This window comes from Oncorhynchus keta, chromosome 1, assembly GCF_023373465.1.
Source record: "Oncorhynchus keta strain PuntledgeMale-10-30-2019 chromosome 1, Oket_V2, whole genome shotgun sequence".
NCBI classification, from domain to species: domain Eukaryota; kingdom Metazoa; phylum Chordata; class Actinopteri; order Salmoniformes; family Salmonidae; genus Oncorhynchus; species Oncorhynchus keta.
Genome location: NC_068421.1, coordinates 78148252 through 78173081, shown reverse-complemented (window position 1 = coordinate 78173081; position 24830 = coordinate 78148252). Strand labels below are relative to the sequence as shown.

The window sequence follows — 24830 nt, the reverse complement described above, 5'->3', positions numbered from 1 at the left end:
GTTGCTATCCAACATCTAATAGGCTAATTTCAGGCTACAGGGATATTAGTGGTCAGAAATGCAATACACATCAAACATCTCATTCCAAAATCATGGGCATTAATATAGAGTTGGTCCCCCCCCCCTTTGCTGCTATAACAGCCTCCATCCACCCTTCTGAGGTTTTCTACTAGTTGTTGGAACATTGCTGCAGGGACTTGATTTCATTCAGCCACAATAGTATTAGCGAGGTCGGGCACTGATGTTGGGCGATTAGGCCTGGCTCGCAGTCTGCGTTCCAATTCATCCAAAAGGTGTTCGATGGGGTTGAGGTCAGGGCTCTGTGCAGGCCAGTCAAGTTCTTCCTCACCGATTTTGACAAACCATTTCTGTATGGACCTCACTTTGTGCACAGGAGCAACATGCTGAAACAGACCTTCCCCAAACTGTTGCCACAACTTTGGAAGCACAGAATCGCGGTAAGATTTCCCTTCACTGGAACTAAACAGCCTAGCCCGAACTATGAAGAACAGCCCCAGACCATTATTCCTCCTACACAAAACTTTACAGTTTGCACTATGCATTGGGGCAGGTAGCGTTTTCCTGGCATCCAGCAAACCCAGATTTGTCCGTCAGACCGCCAGATGATGAAGCGTGATTCATCACTCCAGAGTGCGTGTTTCCACTGCTCCAGAGTCCAATGTATGGCATTGCGCATGGTGAACTTAGGCTTGTCTGGAGCTGCTCATCCATGGAAACCCATTTCATGAATCTCCCGACAAACAGTTCTTCTGCTGACGTTGCTTCCAGAGGCAGTTTGGAACTCAGCAGTGAGTGTTGCAACCGAGGACAGACGATTTGTATGCGCTTCAGTGGCGGTCCCTTTCTGTGAGCTTGTGTGGCCTACCACTTCTCGGCTGAGCCGTTGTTGCTCCTAGACATTTTCACTTCACAATAACAGCACTTACGATCCACTAATTTGAAGGGGTGTCCACATACTTTTGTATATAATACTGAATTCTAGGGAAATGAGTGGTGGCATTTTGACAATGCCACAAATTCAGGGCATTTACATCAAAATAAATGTAGACTATCCACAGAGTTTAATTTTAAGCAACAGATGTTCCACAACCCACTGGCTCCTAACAACACCCACCCGTAGCACACGTTCCAGCAGGCATATCTCACTGATAATCCCCAAAGCCAACACCTCATTTGGCCGCCTTTCCTTCCAGTTCTCTGCTGCCAGTGACTGGAACGAATTGCAAAAATCGCTGAAGTTGGAGACGTTCATTTCCCTCACCAACTTTAAACATCAACTACCTAAGCAGCTAACCGATCGCTGCAGCTGTACATAGTCCATCTGTAAATAGCCCACCCAATCTACCTACCTCATCCCCATACAGTTTTTATTTTATTTACTTTTCTGCTCTTTTGCACACCAGTATCTGTACTTGCACATCATCATCTGCTCATTTATCACTCCAGTGTTAATCTGCTAAATTGTAATTATTTGCTCCTATGGCCTATTTATTGCCTACCTCCTCATGCCTTTTGCACACACTGTATGTCGACTTTCTTTTTTCTACTGTGTCATTGATTTGTTTATTGTGTTATTGGCTTGTTTATTGTTTACTCCATGTACATTTACATTTAAGTCATTTAGCAGACGCTCTTATCCAGAGCGACTTACACATTGTAACTGTGTTGTTGTCTGTGTCACACTGCTTTGCTTTATCTTGGCCAGGTCGCAGTTGCAAATGAGAACTTGTTCTCAACTAGCCTACCTGGTTAAATAAAGGTTAAATAAAATAATAAAATACAAAAATAAGGCATTTTGAAATAGCAGCTAAAGGAATTGTGGAAGTACAAGTTATTTTCTTTACATTAGCACAACTTAAATTTGCCAAAAATGTGAAAAATGTCAAACCCAAAAATATATATGCAGTACCAGTCATACCAAAAATGTTTGGACACACCTACTCATTCAAGGGTATTTATTTATTTTTACTATTTTCTACATTGTAGAATGATAGTGAAGACATCAAAACTATGAAATAACACATATGGAATCATGTAGCAACCCAAAAAGTTATAATATATTTGAGATTCTTCAAAGTAGCACTCTATGCCTTGATGACAGTTTTACACACTTGGCATTCTCTCAACCAGCTTCACCTGGAATGCTTTTCCAACAGTCTTGAAGGAGTTCCCACATATTCTGAGCACTGCTTTTCCTTCACTCTGCAGTCCAACCCATCCAAAACCCATCTCAATTGGGTTGAAGTTGGGTGATTGTGGAGGTCAGGTCAACTGATGCAGTACTCCATCACTCTTATTCTTGATCAAATAGCCCTTACACAGCCTGGAAGTGTGTTTTGGGTCATTTTCCTGTTGAAAAACAAATTATAGTCCCACTAAACGCATACCAGATGAGATGGCGTATCGCTACAGAATGCTGTGGTAGCCATGCTGGTCATGCTGCCTTGAATTCTAAATAAATCACTGAGTGTCACCAGCAAAGCACCCCCACACCATCACACCTCCTCCTCCTCCATGCTTCATGGTGGGAACCACAGATGCGGAGATCATCCGTTCACCTACTCTGCGTATCATGGCGGTTGTAACCAAAAATAAAAAATTGGTACTCATCAGACCAAAGGACAGATTTACACCGGTCTAATGTCCATTGCTCGTGTTTCTTGGCCCAAGCAAGTCTCTTCTTCTCATTGGTGTCTTTAGTAGTGGTTAATTTGCAGCAATTTGACCATGAAGGCCTGATTCATGCAGTCTCCTCTGAACAGTTGATGTTAAAATGTGTCTTTTGCATTTATTTGAGCTGCAATTTCTGAGGCTGGTAACTGTTTTGAACTTATCCTCTGCAACAGAGGTAACTCTGGGTCTTCCTTTCCTCTAGCGGTCCTCATGAGAGCCAGTTTCATCATAGCGCTTGATGGTTTTTGTGACTGAACTTGAAGAAACGTTCAAAGTTCTTGAAATGTTCCACATTAAGACCATGAAGGTCAGTCAAAGTAAGAATGGACTGTCATTTCTCTTTGCTTATTGGAGCTGTTCTTGCTATAATATGGACTTAGTATTTTACCAAATAGGGCTATTTTCTGTATACCACCCCTACCTTGTCACAACACAAATGATTGGCTCAAACACATTAAGGAAAGACATTCCACAAATTAACTTTTAGCAAGGCACACCTGTTAATGGAAATGCATTCCAGGTGATTGCCTCATGAAGCTGGTTGAGAGAATGCCAAGAGTGTACAAAGCTGTCATCAAGGCAAAGGGTGGCTACTTTGAAGAATCTCAAATATAAAATATATTTTGATTTAACACTTTTTTGGGTGTTTGACGTCTTCACTATTATTCTTGAATGTAGAAAATAGTAAAATATAGAAAAACCCTTGAATGAGTAGGTGTCCAAACTTTTGACTGATACTGTATATATTTAAAACAAAACAATTATTGTAATTCTGTAAAAACAATTAACCCATAATTCTAAATAATTGAATAGCTTTGGTCAATTACATTTTGATCAAATGTAATAAAAACAGTATATGCAGTATTTAGTTAGACTATCAAATGTATATTTTTTTGTGGTAACAAAATGTCTCCTTTTTAACAATAAATCATAACCAATATCCCTACATATTGACTACCATATTAATAAAAGATTCCCGTCAATGCTATAATAATTTTTACATTTTAAATTCAACATTTTGACAAATACATGTTTACCACAAAGGTTAGAAAATATTATTTTAGGTCTAAATTCAATTAACACATACCAAAAACCTAAAATAACATATTATTCAGACATCATTTGTTTCAGCATTTAAATCACATCTTTTAAATGTAGGCCGAAAATTATTGTTTAATTATGTTCTAAAACCTTTACATACAGTCTTATTTTTTAACTAAATTAATATGGGTTAAAATTCATAATCTTGGCCGGGTATAAAAGATTGTGAATTAGGCAGAGGTTTCACTCAGTTGAAAGAAACAAAAAGTCATTTAATCTAGAATCATAAAAAAGTATTTTCCCCTTGAAAAAGTAATGAAAACCTTTCATTTGATAAACAGCAACAAACACTGTAATGTAAGCAGAGCCTGACCACGGCTGACTAAGGTCCAGTGTGTTCTGTGGTAGACTGTAGGCTTGCCAGGCTCTGGGTAAATTAATAAAAGTCACTCAGTCTGACTCTGATGAAGGGTCATAACGGCATGAACCCTACCTCACAGACCGGGAAGAGCCAGAGAATACCACACTCTCTCTCATACACAACACACACAAACAATTATCGACAATGCCAGTGAAAACACTTACATAAAATTATTCAGTTTGGTACGTATCAAAAACAACCGCAGCAATGAATTACATTGCAGAAAGGTGGGAAATCTTTTTTTTTTTAAATGGAAGAGAATTGACTGTCAGAAGTCGAATTCAAAATAACAAGTGTGTGTGTGTACATTTGTGCCTGTGTGTGTGTGTAAGTTTGTGCTTGCATGTGAATGTGTGTATCATACTCGTACCAACGAGGTCTGCGGGGCCAGTACCCAGGTTCTCTCCTCGGATGGTGACCTTGGTCCATGAAGTGCCCTCGTTGGGTGAGATGCCCGTCACCAGGGGGGGCTGGTGGGCACGAGACATGGTGGTGGTCACGTGTGTGCAGGAACACAAAGAAAGTCAGTCAGCAACCTGTGAACACAGCAGGGGAGAGGGAAAGACAGAAGGACACGTAACACGGATATTAGTCTAATGCAGAAACCAAGAGACATAAAAACAGCTGTAATGTGTACAGCACAGCTATAGGCTCATGTGTTATTATTTATAAATGTATGAACCTTTATAATGTTTTATTATGCAGACTAGAATATCTTAAAAGGCTTATATTTAAAAGAGTTTCACAGTGAAGGCTACAATGTCTACAAACACAGGAGGACATGAGGGTGCTGGTAGGAGCTCTGACCGGACTAAGAGAGAGAGAAAGGGGGGGAGGAAAGGAGGAATGTAAACCTCAGAGAGCAGGATAAATAAAGCTGCTCTCCCTCATCGATTCCACATAGCCTAACCTACACAACGTGTGTGTTTGTGTAAGAGACCGAATAGCTAGCCCTACCCTAATATATCTAGAGGGTGCATGTGTGTGTGTAGGCCATGTAACCGCAGTGGAGGCTCCTCAGAGGACGAAGGGGAGGACCATCCTCCTCAGTGAATTTGAATAATTTAGTTAATCATTTTTAGATAAAATTCTACTGAACAAAAATATAAAACGCAACAATTTCAATGATTTTACCGAGTTACAGTTCATATAAGGACATCAGTCAACTGAAATAAATTCAATAGGTCCAAATCTATGGATTTCACATGACTGTGCAGGAACGCAGCCTGGGCTCTATTACAGACAGATATATTCCTCAGTTTAATCAGATGTCTGGATGGCTGGTCTCAGATGATCCTGCAGGTGAAGAAGCTGGATGTGGAGGTTCTGGGCTGGTGTGGTTACTTACACATGGTCTGCGGTTGAGGCCAGTTGGACGTACTGCCAAATCCTCTAAAACGACATTGTAAGTGGCTTATGGTAGAGAAATTAACATTCAATTCTCTGACAACAGCGCTGGTGGACATTCCTGCAGTCAGCATGCCAATTGCACAATCCCTCAAATCTTGAGCCATCTGTGGCATTGTGTTACGTGACAAAGCTGCACATTTTATAGAGGCCTTTTATTGTACCCAGCACAAGATGCACCTGTGTAATGCTCATGCTGTTTAATCAGTTTCTTGATATTCCATACCTGTCAGGTGGATGGATTATCTTGGTAAAGAAGAAATATTCATAACATGTGCACAAAATGTGAGAGAAATAAACTCTTAGTGCCTATGGATCTTTTAATTCAGTTCATGAAACATTGGACCAACACTTTACATGATGCATTTACATTTTTGTTCATTATTCACGTCACAAAATAATTGATTAAAACACAATGTTTTTCAATGAAGGTCTACAGTACCCTCAACAGCACTCTGTAGGGTAGCACCATGGTGTAGCCGGAGGACAGATAAGTTTCTGTCTTCCTCGGAGTACATTCTTCAATACAAAACCTAGGAGGCTCATGGTTCTCACCTTCTTACACAGTAATTATGATAACTTCCGGAAGGACGTCCTCCAACGTATCAAAGCTCTTGCAGCATGAACTGACATGTTTTCCACCCAATCAAAAGATCAAATAATTAATCTTGTACTGAAAGCATAAGCTACAGCTAGCTAGCACTGCAGTGCATAACATCTGGTGAGTAGTTGAACAATTAACTAATTAATTTATTCAAAACTGAAGACGCGGGAAAGAGGCAGAGAGACAGCTAGCTATATTTCAGTGTCTTTTTTTCACTTTCATTTACTTAGCTAGCGAACGCAGCTAGTTAGTTTAGCCTACTCAAACACCCGGCTCAAACAGAGAGAGATGCTAGTTAGCTATGGCTATCCAACACTGACCTCTTCCAAGGTTTTATTAACTGATTGCCTTCGGTGCCCACCAGTGTAACTGCTAAACATGGTTAAGCATGTTACTGCTCTGCAATTCACAGTGAGTGCATAGGGGAGAGTGGGGCTGAATGTAACACCGGTCAATTGTAGGGTAACTTGGGGTAGAATGCAACTCTACCAAAATCCTTTTTTGGAAGTGACTTAGAAATGGTAATGAGACAGATAATCTTTTTTGTTGATCAAGAGTAGTGGCAACCAGAGAAAGTGTTGGGGGGGAAACTTGTGACATGAATTGGTTTCTGTGAGAAGTACAGGCTGGGTGCGTGTTACCCCGGGTGGAAAGTCACCCTAAGTTACACCAACAGGTAGGCCTACATTATAATCACTGTGCAAGTTTTTGGGGACATAAAATTCATCAATAGGATAATATCTAGTTAAAATATCACATTTGGGATCTGGCTAATGATTAGCCCAATTGGGTCAATGCTCCAGCCTATTTATTTTCACTTTGCTGCATCATTTGGGCAACAGGTTATAATGTTTATTGCTAATAGCTTACCTGTTCATATGGACCATGCATAGGCTATATACATGGCCCAACATGTTAAAATAATTTAAACAAATCACTTTATCAATGTGCTATGTGGCTCATTTCTGGAGTTGGAAATTATATATTAGATGGTGTCAGCATATGTATATTTTCAGTCATTTTGGAGTAGAATGTCCTTTTAAAAAGTCACCAGAACTGAGCTTCTCAACCCCCCGCCTTTAACCCCCCTCCGCAACCTTTTCCCCCCACTGTCACTCACAGAACAAACACCAATCATCACCGTAGAGATAACATGCCAGCGTGGAAGAGAAACAGCTAAAAGATGGCTAAAAAAAAAAAATCTTCATAAAATGTGAAACTGTTTAGAATTTTATAAATTAAAATGGAGGAAAATATACTTGAGGAGGTCTAAAAAGCCTGTAGAACAAGTGGTGTCCAAGACATTTTTCATCACAGATGTGTGTTAATAAATAGGTGCCAGGTCTGGTTGAACAACCTTACCTCTCTGTAACCACTTTGCTTTCTAACACTAAAGCCAAAACACGTTCTCTACAAACAAGGCAGGAACTCACACAGAACACAGCAGCAACAAGGGAACCAATGGTGATGCAGCATCATCATCTCAGTGTACATTTTTTGATAAACTCAACAAGTTTCAAAATTATTCAGCACATTCACAAAAGCACACATCCAACCACTCCAGAGTGGCACCTAGCTAGCTACACACACAGAATCATAGAACAGCAGTTCTACTAGGCTATAATCAGAGTTCACACACACACTACAGGGTGGCACCTAGCTAGCTACACACACAGAATGATAGAACAGCAGTTCTACTAGGCTATAATCGGAGTTCACACACACTACAGGGTGGCACCTAGCTAGCTACACACACAGAATGATAGAACAGCAGTTCTACTTGGCTATAATCTGAGTTCACACACACTACAGGGTGGCACCTAGCTAGCTACACACACAGAATGATAGAACAGCAGTTCTACTAGGCTATAATCTGAGTTCACACACACACTACAGAGTGTGTGTGCGGTCCTTCTGTGGCTCAGTTGGTAGAGCATGGCGCTTGTAACGCCAGGGTAGTGGGTTCGATTCCCGGGACCACCCATACGTAGAATGTATGCACACATGACTAAGTCGCTTTGGATAAAAGCGTCAGCTAAATGGCATATATTATTATTATTATTATATTAGATGGCGGTCTGATAACTCAAAGGGGATGTAGGACTAACTCATGCAGCCTAATCTAACCTCCGCTGCAGTGTGCTTGTCAGAGGTTATCTATGGGCAGGGGATCTGACATGGAGAAGATAAGAGAATAACATGCCTTAAACAAGCGCCTCGTCTGTCATTCATCAAGCCCATATCTTTAGAAGGGGAGTTTGAGTGGAGGGGGCAGTGGGCAGTGGGGAATATAGGGGTTAGTCTGTCTTCTTCTGCACAAAATGTCTACAACTGTTGTGTTTCCTCAACAGGAGTGTTTCTATCCCCATCTTGTGTACACACACACACAGGCTAGGAAGAATGACAGCTCTGCTCGGTTGCATGCGAGGGGCCCGAGCTGGCGCTGTGTGGTCTCTGTGTATGTGAGAGAGTGTGTGGAGGGATCTGTGCTGCGGAGTGGAGGGGTCTGGGCAGTGTGTGTGTGTGTGGTCTGGCTGTGTGGTCTCTGGCTCGGGCCTGGGGAGAGCATGCTGACGGCTGGGATGAGAAAAGAGCGCTGTGTTTACTTTACTCTGGGGGCCATGCATGGACACGGGAACAGTGCCCAGACCCCTCCACTCTGTAACACACACACACAGACAGAGCACGGAGGCTCTTGCACGAGCCACACGTCACAAGCTAGTGGAACAACCCTGTCAGTGACAATTGAGGCATAGATGTTACATTTTGAATAAACATTTTATGTAGAACTACATCCATTATATTGACCAAGCTCTTAGATATGACAGGAGCAGAAACAAAATTAAGCTGTATCAAAATGAACTCCAGAATAGGAATGCCTATTCAGGTTTCACTAGGTTATTGTTCATTGCCCTGAGTCATACTGTTACTGAAAAAATGTGAAGAAAAAAAAAAAACAGGTAAGCTAAGCAAAAGCATTTGCATGACTGCACTGCAGATTGTTTTACAGCAGTGTTTGTTTATTAGTTCTACAAAATTCCTCTAGGGGGCACTAAAGGACCCTCTTTGGAAAGCCTACAATAAACCACCTGAAAATCAAGTAGGCTAGACACTGCACACAGTACATTCATAACAATTAAAGTCATATAAAAAGGCAGTTAAGGACTGCTCTCTCTGCCGGTTTCTTCTTAACATTCTCGTGGTTTATCCTGTGTTTATACAACGGGTGGGTCTAATCCTGGAAGCTGATTCGTTAAAAACGCATTCCAACCGATCGATGTCTATTCCACAAGTTTACGCTGAAATGCCTATTTACTCGGTTCCATCTCACTGCGCAATCCACTGTCTCAGCAGCCCAGCCAGACAATTTATAAACGTGATCTCTAATGTAAAAAGCATCTAGAAATTATCTCCCATTTCTTTTAGACTAGCATTTGGTTTTCAATAACGGAGATTTGTATAAACCTTGCCATCTGTCTCTCTGACATTTGCAACATTGAATTTCAATACTGAAACAATCTCCAGCTGTCCCATAGTGATGAACGTGTACGGAGTCGGGAGGAGACAGACATGCAGCGTTTCTCAGACAGTCAACATTTTTATGGACATATATAAAAATAAATGTCAATAGAAAACCCGTCAAAGGAAACTAAATGCTAGTTTGCAGTCTTTCCCACTTCAGCTTGAAGTGACCATGTTAACTGTGTTGGTGTTGTGTTAGCTGTGTTGGTGTTGTGTTAGCTGTGTTGGTGTTGTGTTAGCTGTGTTGGTGGCTAGCTCCTCTGAACAACAGTGTCCTGATGAAAGAGCACATTTTCTATGCCAGGTGAAATCACGCATCATTAGTTCATTTATGGATGTAGCCAACTACAATGTCACTAGAAAACAGCTTAAACAAATGCAAATGTAGATACTTTGTTGTTATTCTGGCTGCACTGTTTGACGTGACTGTAAGTTAGCTGTAGTTGGCTAGCTAGCAAGCAAGGCATAAGAACGTTGCCAGCCAGTAGTATGGCAATAGAACATTTAGAATGAACGACTGGGTCGCAGTTATAGATACAGAACCAATAAAATGAACGAGCAGACTTGGGTAGCAACTTTAGATTTGTGTCGGGAATATATCTTGTGGAAGGATGAAATAGTATGAATAAATTAATCAAAATAAAGTTAATGAAAATATGTAAATCAATATTTGAATATGTTAGTAAAACATCCATAATGTGGCCAATGAGTAGGAAGATGTTTGATAATTAAGTGATAATCAACACCCGTGCCCAATATCCTCCAAACACCGGCTGCTAGGGTATCATCAATTAATTATCAAACATCTTCCTACTCATTGACCACATTACGGATCCAGAAGCATTGTCTCGCTATACATTGACATTGTTTACATTGACATTGTTTACATTGACATTGTTTACACTAGTCGGCTCAGGGATTAGAACCAGCAACCATTCAGTTACTGGCCCAATGCTCTTAACCGCTAGGCAACACCTCCCAGTCTACGTCTCGCTCTCTCTCCCTCAGTGCCGTTGTTCTAATTGGGCTAAAATGGCAGGTTTGTTTTACTTGGAAAGGGACTTGTAAACAGAGTGACTGCCCCTCTATTTGGTAGCTCTGTCACACTAGATCCTACTAGGTCTTGATAAGCAACAGAAACAGAGCCAACAAGCCCAGGGAGAAAGGAGCTCTCTGGTTAGGGAAGACTGCATGTAGCCCAAGTAATGTCCCAAATGGCACCATATTCCTAATATAGTGGACTACTATTGACCAGATCCCTATGGTAGTGCACTAGCCTATAGTGAGTTGGGTGCCATTTGTGACACAACCGTTGTATGGTCTGAATTTGAGAATTAGCTTTTTTCATAGGAAGTATTTTATACGGTATATTTATATTTAAGAACAGATGAAAACCATATAGGACTATGCCCTAGGACATTTGCACACTTCAAATAATATACTCCACACCCACACACGATCCCAGGACACTTATGTTTTAGAAAGATGCTAAGGAGAGCAAATAAGTGTATTGTGATATATATATATATGAGAGATATATAGATAGAGATATATATATTTAACACAACCTAGGATGCGTGCACTAACAAACCCACACACAAGCCAGCATTTAAGCACACACAGCATGCCCACACACACTTCCCAGGCAGTGTGAGTGTTGATCATCTGTCTGTCATATGGTCCCCCCTCTGAGAGTTTGTCTGGGTTTTATGGGTTTGGCTGATTTTCCCCTGCTGTTTAGGTTAATGAACTGGACAGGAGGAAAGGTTCTGGGGAGAGCAGAGGGCCGAGAGGGGGATAGCAGCAGCTTGACAGGGGGGGGTGATTTCACTTACTGCTCCCAAACGTAGACCTTAAGTGGTTTATTTAAGTCATCTTATTCCTAAACTTTGACTTAATACTTCCAGCATGCGTCCCTTTCATCCCTCCTCATCTCTCTCTACTGCTACAGAAGGACTGAGTCACTGTGAGAAGAACCTGGGGGTTAGAGAGGGTTGTCAGAGAGATGTCCCCTTGGTTGTCAGGGGTGATATCCCTACTGGAGACAGCAATGGGCTGAGTTTACAAACTGAGCTTGTTAAGGAAATCCTGATGTTAGCTCATGTTACACACAACTGGCCTGCCTATTCTGAATTAGACAGATAGTATGTAGTGTAGTGGTCCACTTCGCTCTGATCCGAGCTCTATGTATTGTACTGTTTCTCATATCCCCAAGTAGGAGTGATTGACAGGTGAGAGGGGGTTAGGTGTATGTTCTGTGTGATGGTCTGGACTAGGGGCACAAAGGAACCCTTTCAGAAATCTCCGTCTGCCCCCCACACCACCATGCCTGCCCACCACACAGTCACCCCTGCCTGCCTCCCCATCAGCACTGCTACCACTAAGCCTCCCCAGTACCCCATACTAACACTCTCCTCAGCCCCCCAACATTACACAAACACCAGATTCCATCAAAGATTCCCCTCAGTCTGAATGCACAGAGCTGGCCAAACATCCTGGCCTTCGTATGACCGGCTCTGATCTCTGATCTGACAGGCCAGCGATTTAAGAAACCATTCCTCACTCAAAACTCACACCAGAACTCATACAGATTGCTTTGAACTGGCCCTCAGTGGCAGACTGGCAGGGGACAGATAGAACACTGCCAAGTATTTCACCGACAGCATCAGTTAGACTACACTCTCTCTGATGTGTGCATTAAAGAAAAAGTAATGGGATCAAATAAGTTTCAGAAGACTGACAACAAGGCTCATACATAGGCTAGTTTTATTTTGAATCAAATGTTACATTTTGATAAGGCAGGAATCGATTACAAATAGACAACTTCAAATCAGCACTATTGTGTAAAACAAACAACCAAATAATCTGACTCGTAATATGTTGTCATTGCAGTGCCATTTATGTTTTTGGGCAGACAGACATTTTTTGTTATCGAATCTGTTGGCCAGTCAAGCCTTCCACAATGAGTCAGCACTTCTCAGCCAATCCCAACACAGGACAGTAAGAGGGTCCCGGAGAGGACTAGACCAGAGCCATCAGGCGTCTGGGTTTGGCTCTCTCCATCCCCTCTGTCTCCTCTCCCGTTTGTTATCCTTTGGCTGGCTCTGTTTGTCTGTTTGTTGGTCTGAAATTATATTTTTAAGATCTAACTTAAGCATAGGCACCACTTTCTCCTCTCAGAATTCTGGATAAATAAACAGAACAGTGAAATGTGGGCGTATGAATGCAGGCTGATGTTTGTAGAGGGTTTGAGATGTGGAGACAGAAAGCTACATAATGAGATGCTATGGGGAGACAGGGTTTAAACCTTGGTAATGCCGTGTCATAAGTACAGTAACTTTGTTTACATACAAAAACATGGATCATCACGATGAGCGTGAGAAAAAAATGTTCCTCACAGTAAACCACAGACTAGACCTATTAAACTGGACAATACCAAAAGCTCCTTTAGCCTAAATTGCAAGCAAACAGGGAATTGAGTGGTTCCTTCAGCTAGTGTATCATGTTATTAAAGGGTTATTACAGGGTGGTTACAGAGTTACATTTACATTTACATTTAAGTCATTTAGCAGACGCTCTTATCCAGAGCGACTTACAAATTGGTGCATTCACCTTATGACATCCAGTGGAACAGCCACTTTACAATAGTGCATCTAAATCTTTTAAGGGGGGTGAGAAGGATTACTTTATCCTATCCTAGGTATTCCTTAAAGAGGTGGGGTTTCAGGTGTCTCCGGAAGGTGGTGATTGACTCCGCTGTCCTGGCGTCGTGAGGGAGTGTGTTCCACCATTGGGGAGCCAGAGCAGAGTTGTACCATGGCATTGATAAACACTGTTTCTGATTGGCTTGAAGGGCATTCTAGAGTGTGCATTATTTCCCGATAATGCACGGTAAATCGGCACGGTAGAATTCAATGGCTATAGTTCATTCTTACAGGTTTTGTTTGAGCTGCTTTTGAAAGCAAGAGTCGAATTGAAAACATTATTGAGATTGTTGTATTGAGATTGTTGAATTTGATTTTTATAATAGCAAGCTAGGACTGATGGTTTGGTTAGCTAAACTAGCAAGTCTGTTTGTTTGGTTACCACGGCAACTACTGTAGCTATAGTAAACTTCTAGCTACTTGTTGAACACATTTCTACCGGCAAATGAACACATTCTAGTGGCAAATGTGTTAAATTATAGCCATGGTATAAAAGGGATAATCAACTTGAGGCTCTATAAAGTCTCTAGAAAATAATAACTCTTTAACTCCGTGAAAGGTAATTTCCACTCCGCTAGTACGTGTCCTGGAACACACCTTCCAAGTCGTTCATTATTATCATTAAGTTTGGCGATGACACAACAGTGGTAGGCCTGATCATCGACAATGTCGAGACAGCCTATAGGGAGGAGGTCTGAGACCTGGCCGTGTGGTGCCAGGACAACAACCTCTCCCTCAACGTGATCAAAACAAAGGAGATGATTGTGGACTACAGGAAAAAAAGAGGACCGAGCACGCCCCCATTCTCATCGACGGGGCTGCAGTGGAGCAGGTTGAGAGCACCAAGTTCCTTGGTGTCCACATCACCAACAAACTACCATAGTCCAAACAGACCAAGACAGTCGTGAAGAGGGCACAACAAAACTGATTCCCTCTCAGGAGACTGAAAAGATTTGGCATGGGTCCTCAGATCCTCAAAAGGTTCTACAGCTGCACCATCGAGAGCATGGTGCATCACTGACTGGTATGGCAACTGCTCGGCCTCCGACCGCAAGGCACTACAGAGGGTAGGGCAAACGGCCCAGTGCATCACTGGGGCTAAGCTCTCTGCCATCCAGGACATCTATACCAGGCAGTGTCAGTGGAAGGTCCTAAAAATTGTTAAGGACTCCAGCCACCCTAGTCATAGACTGTTCTCTGTGCTACCGCATGGCAAGCGGTACCGGAGCGCCAAGTCTAGGCCCAAGAGGCTTCTAAACAGCTTCTACCCCCAAGCCATAAGACTCCTGAACACCGAATCAAATGGCTAGTAGAGGTCAACCGATTAATTGGAATGGCCGATTAATTAGGCCCGATTTCAGGTTTTCATAACAATCGGTAATCTGCATTTTTGAACATCGATTATGGCCGATTACATTGCACTCCACAAGGAGACTGCGTGGCAGGCTAACTACCTGATACGCGAGTGCAGCAAGAAGCAAAGGTAAGTTGCTAGCTAGCATTAAATATATCTTCTAAAAAAACAATCTTAACATAATCACTAGTTAACTACACATGGTTGATGATATTACTCGTTTATCTACCTTGTCCTGCGTTGCATATCATCGATGCGGTGCCTGTTAATTTATCATCGAATCACAGCCTACTTCGCCAAACGGGTGATTGATTTAACAAGTGCATTCGCAAAAGAAGTCGTTGCACCAATGTGTGCCTAACCATAAACATCAATGCCTTTCTTAAAATCAATACACAAATATATATTTTTAAACCTGCATATTTAGTTAATATTACCTGCTAACATGAATTACTTTTAACTAGGGAAATTGTGTCACTTCTCTTGCGTGCAAGCAGAGTCAGGGTATTTGCAGCAATTGGGGCCGCCTGGCTCGTTGCGATCTGTGTGAAGACCATTTCTTCCTAACAAAGACCGTAATTAATTTGCCAGAATTGTACATAATTATGACATAACATTGAAGGTTCTACAATGTAACTGCAATATTTAGACTTAGGGATGTCACCCGTTAGATAAAATACGGAACAGTTCCCTATTTCACTGAAATGATAGTTTCCAGGTTTTACCATATTAATGACCTAAGGCTCGTATTTCTGTGTGTTATTATATTAGAATTAAGTATATGATTTGATATTTGATAGAGCAGTCTGACTGAGCGGTGGTAGGCAGCAGCAGGCTCGTAAGCATTCATTCAAACAGCACTTTCCTGCATTTGCCAGCAGCTCTTCGCTGTGCTTCAAGCATTGCGCTGTTTATGACTTCAAGCCTATCAACTCCCGAGATTAGACTGGCAAAACTATAGTGCCTTTAAGAACATCCAATAGTCAAAGGTATATGAAATCCAAATGGTATAGAGATAAATAGTCCTATAACTCCTATAACTACAGCGTAAACCTTCTTACCTGAGAATATTGAAGACTCATGTTAAAAGGAACCACCAGCTTTCATATGTTCTCATGTTCTGAGCAAGGAACTTAAACGTTAGCTTTTTTACATGGCAAATATTGCACTTTCTCCAACACTTTGTATTGCATTATTTAAACCAAATTGAACATGTTTCATTATTTATTTGTGACTAAATTGATTTAATTGATGTAGTTCAAATAAAAGTGTTCATTCAGTGTTGATGTAATTGTCATTATTACAAATATATATAAATCGGACTATCGGTATCAGCTTTTTTTGGTCCTCCAATAATCGGTATCAGTGTTTATAAATCATAATCGGTCGACCTCTAATGGCTACCCAGACTATTTGCATTGAGTCTTTTACACCGCTGCTACTCTCTGTTGTTATCATCTATGCATAGTCACGTTAATAACTACCCACATGTACATATTACCTCAAATAACCGGCGCCCCCGCACATTGACTCTGTACCGGTAACCCCCTGTATATAGTCTTGCTATTGTTATTTTACTGCTGCTCTTTAATTACTTGTTACTTTTATTTCTTATTCATATATATTTTTTTAACTGCATTGTTGGTTAGAGGCTCATAAGTAAGCATTTCACTGTGAGGTCTACTACACCTATTGCATTCGGCACATGTGACTAATACAATTTGATTCGATTATATTCCATAGAACGCATAGCCCCTCGTTATTATCCCTTATTACTGTTTTATTAGAGGCTTTTAAAGGGTTTTTACTGTGTTATCACCCATCCCTCCTCTCCCAGAATCCAGTGTGGTCTGACCTGGACTACCCTGTAGTCTGACTGGGTCTGGGAACTGACCCAAGGACTGTGAAAACCAATAGCCAACAAACAAGTCTGTCAGCAGGGGGGACTGAAAGAGGGGAAAGAGTGGCTACCAGCCAGGTGTGGAAGAGGGGGATAAAAGGAATGACAGAGGTGAGACAGAAGTGCCACTGATTCCAAAAACATAACCTCAGTGTAACTACTCAAAAAGACTGTATGAGAGGGCCCGGCCAGCAGGTGGGGGGGAGTGGAGAGAGAGGGGGGACATCAGGGGTGAGAGAGAAGTGCCACTCCAAAAACATTGCCCCCATCAACCCTCCCACCCCTGCTGTAACCGCTCTGCTTCAACCAACCCTGGCTTAATCCTAAAGCAGCAACCACTGCTGAGAAAATGCCACAAAAATATAACCCACTGTCGAGCATTCCACCAAAACAAACAAACAGGGGCCGTCCGGCCCACCCAACATTTCCAATTAGAGCCCTGTGAGGGGGCAGGAAACGTCCCTGTGTTCTCCCCAGGGAGGAGGGTGGGGGTCAAGGGTGAGGTACGGGGGTCCTAAAGGCTCCAACCACAGAGAGACAGAGACAGCTTAGCACTGATTTCCTGTGACATGCTGTGTCAACTAGGGATGCACGGTATATCGGTGAACATATTGGAATCGGCCAATATTAGCTACAAATGCCAACATCGGTATCGGCCCGATGTCAAATTTAACGCAGATGTTAAAAACCAATGTCAAAGCTACAGTGCATACCTAAATCGAAGGTACAGGAAGTAATGACGCCACGTAAAATTTGGCGCTACACAGGCAACACAGCATTCCTAACCTAGCCCACAATGTCTGCTGTGTGAATCGAGCAGTCAAAAAGTCGAGCAGTCATTTGAAAGAGTACAAAAATTTCAGCGAAACATCACAAAAGGCTAAATCCATTAAAGCCAAGATAATGGAATTAATTGACCTTGAGAATCAACCGTTCTCTGTCATAGGTGATGTTGGCTTTCGCAGTCACTGCTATTTGCTTCATGACATACATACTATAGAACGCCGTTTGGGTTTTTGCATGTCAAAAAAGCTACAGTTGTACTGTCAAAGCTTCTACAAAAAAGTCTGCAAACAAGCAAACACCGCCCATGAACGATGCGTTTACAATATCACGTTGGTAATAAACCATACATTTGTTTGACTGCAACTTCAGGGGTAACTAGATTTAGCTTGGTACCTAGCTAGCACCAATACAACCAGCCTGAAAACCATGACCAGTAGAAACTGCAGTCATTTTCATTATTCTTAGCAATGATTTAGGAATCCTTGTGAGTAAGTATTAGCTAGGTTGCCACTTGTTGTTCGCCTATTGAAATTGACCTTAAGTTCATGAAAATAAATAGCTAGCCAGCTACTTAACCCTGTTGCCCAAAGCTAACGTTATAAGCAACCAGCTAGCTTCCTTCTGTTCATGAGGCTTGACCGGACTGGGTTATGTGTTGTGAAGCTAGCCACAATAAGGATTAGGCACAATAGTGGAATTTGCGGTTTGCCTTCAAAATAAAAAAGTATGACATTGACAGTGATGCAAATTAATACAAATAGTAGGATTGTGCCATAGTTTTATTTTGAAGGCTAACCGCAAAGTCCACTATTGTGGCTAATCCTCACTGTGGCTAGCTTCACATAGATGGGTCAGAACACCATTAATCAAATAAGAACTGTCTTATAAATTAGGGTTATTTTACATGATGACACCTAGCGAGATAGTGAGCTAGCTAACTATAGCAACTGAAATAGATTGACGTTTTGCTATATTTTTGTAGAACATTGTTTGCATCCATGAGCTAGCTAGCTTTTTTAATGACCTACACTGTAGGTGCGCGAGACAACTTTACCTGCATCATAGCATACGTGTCGATGAATCCTTGTGACATATGAAATACGAGTGATAGTGTAATCAATGTGTAACAACTACGTTAAAAATGTATGAACGCGTTAAATTATTATTGACTTGCAGTCATAGTCAGATCCTGATTGATCAACAAGCTTATTTGACACGTCATAGTGTTATTTGACACGCAAAGACCCAAACGGCGTTCCATAATAATCCTGGTTGAGAATGAAACGACTGAACAAATGAACAACAAAACAGCACAGCAAGTAAGTGAAAGAAATAGGTTTTGATTAGGTTTTACTGGTAATGGGGACATACGTAAATGCCAACAAAATAACTTTTTGGTCATTGTGGTGTGTGTGTGTGTGTGTGTAACCTTTATTTAACTAGGCAAGTCAGTTAAGAACAAATTCTTATTTACAATGAAGGCGCGGATGACGCTGGGCCAATTGTGCGCCGCCCTATGGGACTCCTAATCACAGCTGGATGTGATAAAGTCTGGATTCGAACCAGGGACTGTAGTGATGCCTCTTGCACTGAGATGCAGTGCCTTAGACCACTGCATCCATGTGTGTGTGTTAATTATTTAACTGTACTAGAATACTTAAAAGGCCGTTAAAATCTTAAATATCGGTTATCGGTATAGGTATTTTTGGCAATGAAAATATTGAATATCGGTATCAGACAAATGTAATATCAGTGCATCACTAGTGTCAACCACAGAATGTTACACACACAGCGTAAAGGTTTAGACAATATTCAATAATTACTAAGAAAGGTTTTACATTTGGGGAATTTCAAAAAATCATGACAAAAATAATACATTAACTGAGAGGCCTGCACACCCACCCACACAACGCAATAATTCAGATCCTTTAACAAAGCTGAAAGGAGAACCACAAGAATACAATACCTATATTACTGTTTGTCTTCATTTTCCAGTTGATGTTAAACATACTGTATTCCTAGGTGTGATAACAAGACATGGCTTGAGTCTCATTAAGTTTGTGATACCTTAAGCTGTCGACCAGCAAGGGAAAGAGCTGCCTGTGCAGTCTCTCTCCCTCTCTCTCCCCAATGCTCCAGCTGAAACAGCACACACTGTACAACCCGCGAGGACACACACACAGCAACAAGGGTCTGTGCTTTGACCTTTCATTTCTGAGGGTGACACAGCAGGGGTAATGTTCCTCTACCAATAAGAAGACCCCTCAACACTGATCCAACATGAAAAATGTGGCGCTCTGATATCATTTAGATGATATCCAAGCGTAAAATCTTACAAAAAAACAAAAACAAAAAAAACTTACCAGTAACTTACATAAATGTAGGCTTCTGCCAAGTCTCATTTAGATCAGAAGTCTGTTAAAGTAGTTAAAAATTGATCCAAGGAGACTAAAGACATCATTGTTATGTTAGAGCTAGGCTCTGTATGCTATAGTTTCAAAACACTGACCTTCTAGCTACCAATTATGGATGATTGAGAACACAGCAATATGCTGCTGTATCAGTGCAAAAGGATCATCTACCAAATGTCAATCACTAAAATCATGCCAATCAGGGTTGTCGGCTGTGCAGAGGCCAGGACAGTGCCTCAGAGCCTGACATGATTCGCCTGACCTATCTGATGGGGTGTAATCATGCAGTAACTGGCCATAATGAAAGACAAACAGCTCTACAGTGTGGGCTCAGCCTAACTACACTCTGATGCAAGCAAACATTTTTATAATGATAATTTCACATTCTCAACATACTTCTATTGTTGTCATTTCCATGAATAGCAAATCATACAAGTAAGCTTGGAGAACACACACACAAACAGTAACACTTCAGCTACACTACACGCGTTGCCATCAATGTGACGTTCTATCTGCTACATAGTAACCCACCAAATTCAACTTTATTTCTCATTATTTCAATTCCCAAGAACAGGCGTCAGCCATCGATAATTAAACCTCGGCATAACGCAAGCAGTACAGCACCTGCCATGAATTTCAAAGGAAGCATTCCCTCAATGGCTGGTGGCAATGCCGGGCTCCCGATGGCTTATTGAGGCCACATCAATAAAACAAAACAACAAGGGGAAATGGCTATTGGTTTGACAAGCCACTGTTTCCATTCTATCCTGCAGAGCTCCTCTACATCTGCAGAGTCAAATTTACACGTATAGCCCAAACAGTGTATATTTCATGAGATTGACATTACATAGGCCTATGCATAAACGTCAGACTGTTACCGTGGTTACCCCATGGAAATTCTGTCTGAAAGAAGTCGCCCTAAAAGACTCAACAGAATGTTGAATAAAATGATATGGACACTTCCTTTACCTATTGTCTGTGCTGTTGGTCCTTTTGACGGTAGGAAGTGGAGGTACAATATCCACAGTAAAGTATTTTTTACCTGAGTTTTTGCGGCGCCGGTTTGTATCAATCTCTTGGCGCATTGCGCGTGATGCACAATATGGAAACAATAGCCGAATATAACCGAAAGTTGTGACCAAAGCACTTTCCCTCGCAATCAGCTGAAAGTGCTTGTGATATTTGCCAGCTGATTGCATGCGACAACGTTTGGTCTGTAGTAAACTCGGGCAAGTGTTTTGTCGCATGCGAATCACTTCAGAATAGTAAACACAAAACCGGAAATACAAACCGCCGTACTGAAAGTCGGGTTAATAACACTTAATAACACGACACGAGGACAAACACAGCTGACAACAGGTAAAGTAAGTTCAAATTACGTTTATTCAACATTCTGACTTGTAATTGGGGGTTCCCAAACGTTTTCACTCCCAGTCGGCAGGTAGATGAGTCAATGACCCATTGAATGCGAAATCTGGGGCGTATATTACGCCGACTCTGTTTCAAAATGTTTCGGGAGCATACGAAACAGGGAGGGTCCTATCTCAATTTGTAGAATAGAAATTCTCGTTTTACTTGCAAAATCGACTAATGATTACATTCATATGAGCATGTCAACAGTTAACGATGAGCAGGGTTGATTTTTTTGACAGGTCAATTGACACAGAGCTAGCTAGGGCAACTAACGTTGATAGCTAAACATTTCTCAAGTTCGTTCGCTGTCAGCCAAAATACATAGACTCTTAACAACCATCAGACAAACATACATAGTAACGTGAGACCGTATTTCAATATGAAGCTGGACACTGTTAGCGAACTATCGAGTTGTCTAACGTTAGCTAGCTGGAAATGGAAACAATCTTCTGAACTCTCTGAAGCGATACGAACTAAGACCATGATAAATAGCTCATATTTGTGTCACAACATTTAGTTAAATAAATAGATAACATAGGGTAACTTACAATTAAGTGCTGTTGAAAGAAAAATCCCAGCTAACCTTTTCCGAAATCAACTTCCAGGTTGCCACTTCCTGCAACGACCAGTCGGGGATGATACATCACGCACTCTACTTTGCATCCCTTCAGAGCATAAGCTCACAATAGTTGAGTGAGTAAAATGTTGTACGCTTTATATAGCTAAAATGCTTTATATATATATATATGTATATATAGATATATATAGATAGAGATACATATATATATATATAAAGCATTTTAGCTATATAAAGCGTACAACATTTTACTCACTCAAGATATAGATATATATAGATATATATCTATATATATCTAAACATATCTATATGTTTAGCTAAAATATATTTTTTTAAATAGCTCAACAGGTGGGTCTCTGCTACACCTGCCCTGAATTACGTGTCACCACTGGTCAGTCGGCAGTCTCATGCACTCTCGGCTGCAATGTCAAACAAGCCCTAGGTCTATGCTAGCCCAGCGCCATTGGGGTTAGGAGAGGGTTTGGCCGGCAGGGATGTCCTTATCTCATCGGGCTCTACCGACTCATTGTGGCGAGCTGGGTGCCTGCAAGCTGACCCCGGTTGTCAGTTTGACAGTGTTAAGATAGCGCTGGAGAAGAAGGCAGATGTTTTACGTGATTGTATTTTTTTGTCATTTATTTGCAACTCTGACGAGCCCGCCGTGAAGGATATACTGCTTCCTCGGGAACAGGCCCCGATCCCCGTGACCTGCGTGAAGAGGAAGTGGAGAAAGAGGGGCCGAAGAGAGGGCTGCCTTCTGAGAATTCGTAAGCGATCGAATAAACCCCCACTTCCCTCCATTCTGCTAGAAAACGTGCAATCCTTGGAGAATATAATCGGTGAGTTACGCGGAATATTAAACTACCAACCAACTACCATTAAAAACGGTAACATCTTATGCTTCATGGACTCGTTGCTGAATGACAACAATCTCAACATACAGCTGGCTGGTTATACGATGTACCGGCAGGATAGAACAGCGGCGTCTGGTAAAACAAGAGGTGGTAAAACAAGAGGTGAGTTCAAGACAACTGGGAACTCGGATAAAACTAGCTCCGACTGGGAAAATACGTAAAATAATTTTGAGCGCTCATCCAACTCAGAATTCAAAGGTGGGACTCTTTCTAGAGCCCACAGGAAGGACCGCTTTGCCACCTTCCTGTTCAAGTGAGCACAGCACAACAAGGTGAGTCCAAAAATCTAGCGTATGCTGCTGCATAAATTATGTAATATGCCAGGGATATACTGTCGCTAAGAAAGTAATACTAAGTGTATGTTGTGTAGTAAGCTGTTAGTAGCCCATGTGCATCACCCTAATAATTTGGTCTCTTTCCTCCCTCATAACTTAGCCTACTGTTCTGACTTGATGGTGCACATATAGCCTGTTTTAGAGAAATGTAATCATCAAATATTGTAAGAGCTTTCATTGTCTGCTTCTATATGCCCCCTTTATTTAGCCTACGGTTCTGATTTGGTGTACAGGGAGAATACTGAGCTGTACATTTCAAAAGTTCTAAACAAATAGTTATACTGACTACATCCTTCCTAGCTTGCTCATTAATATCTTAATCAAAATTACGATTGCCTTTTATCTGCTCGTTGTTCCCTTATGCCATATTTTGTACATCTCAATTGTCAGAATTGTCAGTAGAAACCACATTTGTTTAAGCAAGTCAGCCATATCAGCTATGTTTTTTAAAGGTAGTAAATAAGGATGAATTAACTGTTTCGCGTCCAGACAAGGCTTTGCTGGTAGCCAAGTGTAGCAGTGGTAAGGATTCATTTAATGGTGCTGAAAAGAAAGCTCTGTTGTTGGGACGGCTTTAGGTTTTCCCTTACAGTTTGTTGTCACCGTTATAGTGCAATGAATATATATTGTTTAGTGTTGTGTCGTGGCTTTGCTGGCATGCAGCAAACATGTTTTTGTTTTTTTGACCCACTTAGCTTTTACATGCTAAAATCACCACTGCTACTGACTGATCTACAAATCACCTTGAATCATAAATAACGACTCATTATTACTTTTAGATTAGTCAGTCACAATTTACCCATGATACATCATGGTTTTGATGCCCTCAAACACGGCCATAATTTGGGTTTACAGAGCACTTTGTAGTGTACATTTTTCACAATTGTTGATTGTTTCTTTGAGAATAATAGCCCTATCATCTTTGAGGTGTGAAATATTGACAGTAGAAAATGCTTTACTGCTACGGATATTGCCCTGTTCATGTTCTGTGCCTGCCAAGCACACCGTAAAAATGTGCCTGTGTCTTCCTCCTTCTCAAGTGCTTGTTTCTTATTAGGTCATTCTTGACTCGCTGGCTCTCAAAACAAGGAGCCCAAGCCAAACCTTGGGATGGCAACCATTTATTTTCCTTGTCGGAAGTGAGGTTTGTGATATAAAAGTCAAACATCTCATTGTGCTTGGTGGTTCACACAGACCTGCCCAATAACCTACTGCACAGCAAACATCCTACTATTATGCAACACTTCCAGGGAGCCGTCTGGCCGAGATTGACACATGTCTGGACTGGGTTGGTTGGTTTTCTGATGGAGAAAAATAACTCACCCACTTAAAATCAATAGTTGTCTCTATATACTGTGTCTGTGTTTTGCTATACGTATGTATTGACTTAGTAAAGCAATATAAGAACATTTTCAATTAGAAATACATGTTTAAGAACTAGACAAAACATGGAGTCTGCATTGCTTCTACATCTGCATTGCTTGCTGTTTGGGGTTTAGGCTGGGTTTCTGTACAGCACTTTGTAAATTAATTTGATTTATTGATTCCCCATAGGAGTATTGGCTGTCTGGTTTTCCCCCCGCTTTATTTATTTTTGGGACTATTCCATTTGCTCCATTGCACCAGGTAACCCAAATAATGCGCAGTTACTGTTTTAGAATCTTCCACAAGGTTCTCTTGGCTCATTTGTGTACTGGTAGTGAAATGTTCTAAGCAAAATATTTCTATGTAGTATAATGTTCGATGT

General features: G+C 41.3%; 1 protein-coding gene across 4 annotated transcripts in view; it reads right to left on the bottom strand.

Annotated features, from left to right (window-relative positions):
• The window catches only part of exoc2 (exocyst complex component 2), a 124378-nt gene extending 102417 nt beyond the window's left edge, over positions 1 to 21961 (bottom strand). For 2 of the 4 annotated variants that reach the window (XR_008063909.1, XM_052461460.1), the window contains exons 1-2: positions 21806 to 21961; positions 4527 to 4692 (exon numbers count right to left, since the gene is read on the bottom strand). Coding sequence is in view for 1 of the 4 variants with exons in the window: in XM_052461460.1 (XP_052317420.1) it covers positions 4527 to 4644 (118 nt within the window). In the remaining 3 variants the exon portion in view is untranslated. Of the gene's footprint in view, positions 1 to 4526; positions 4693 to 20886; positions 21045 to 21805 lie in introns of those variants that run through there. The other 2 variants (XR_008063910.1, XR_008063911.1) reach the window with 2 other exon arrangements.
• Positions 21962 to 24830: the final 2869 nt, after the last annotated feature.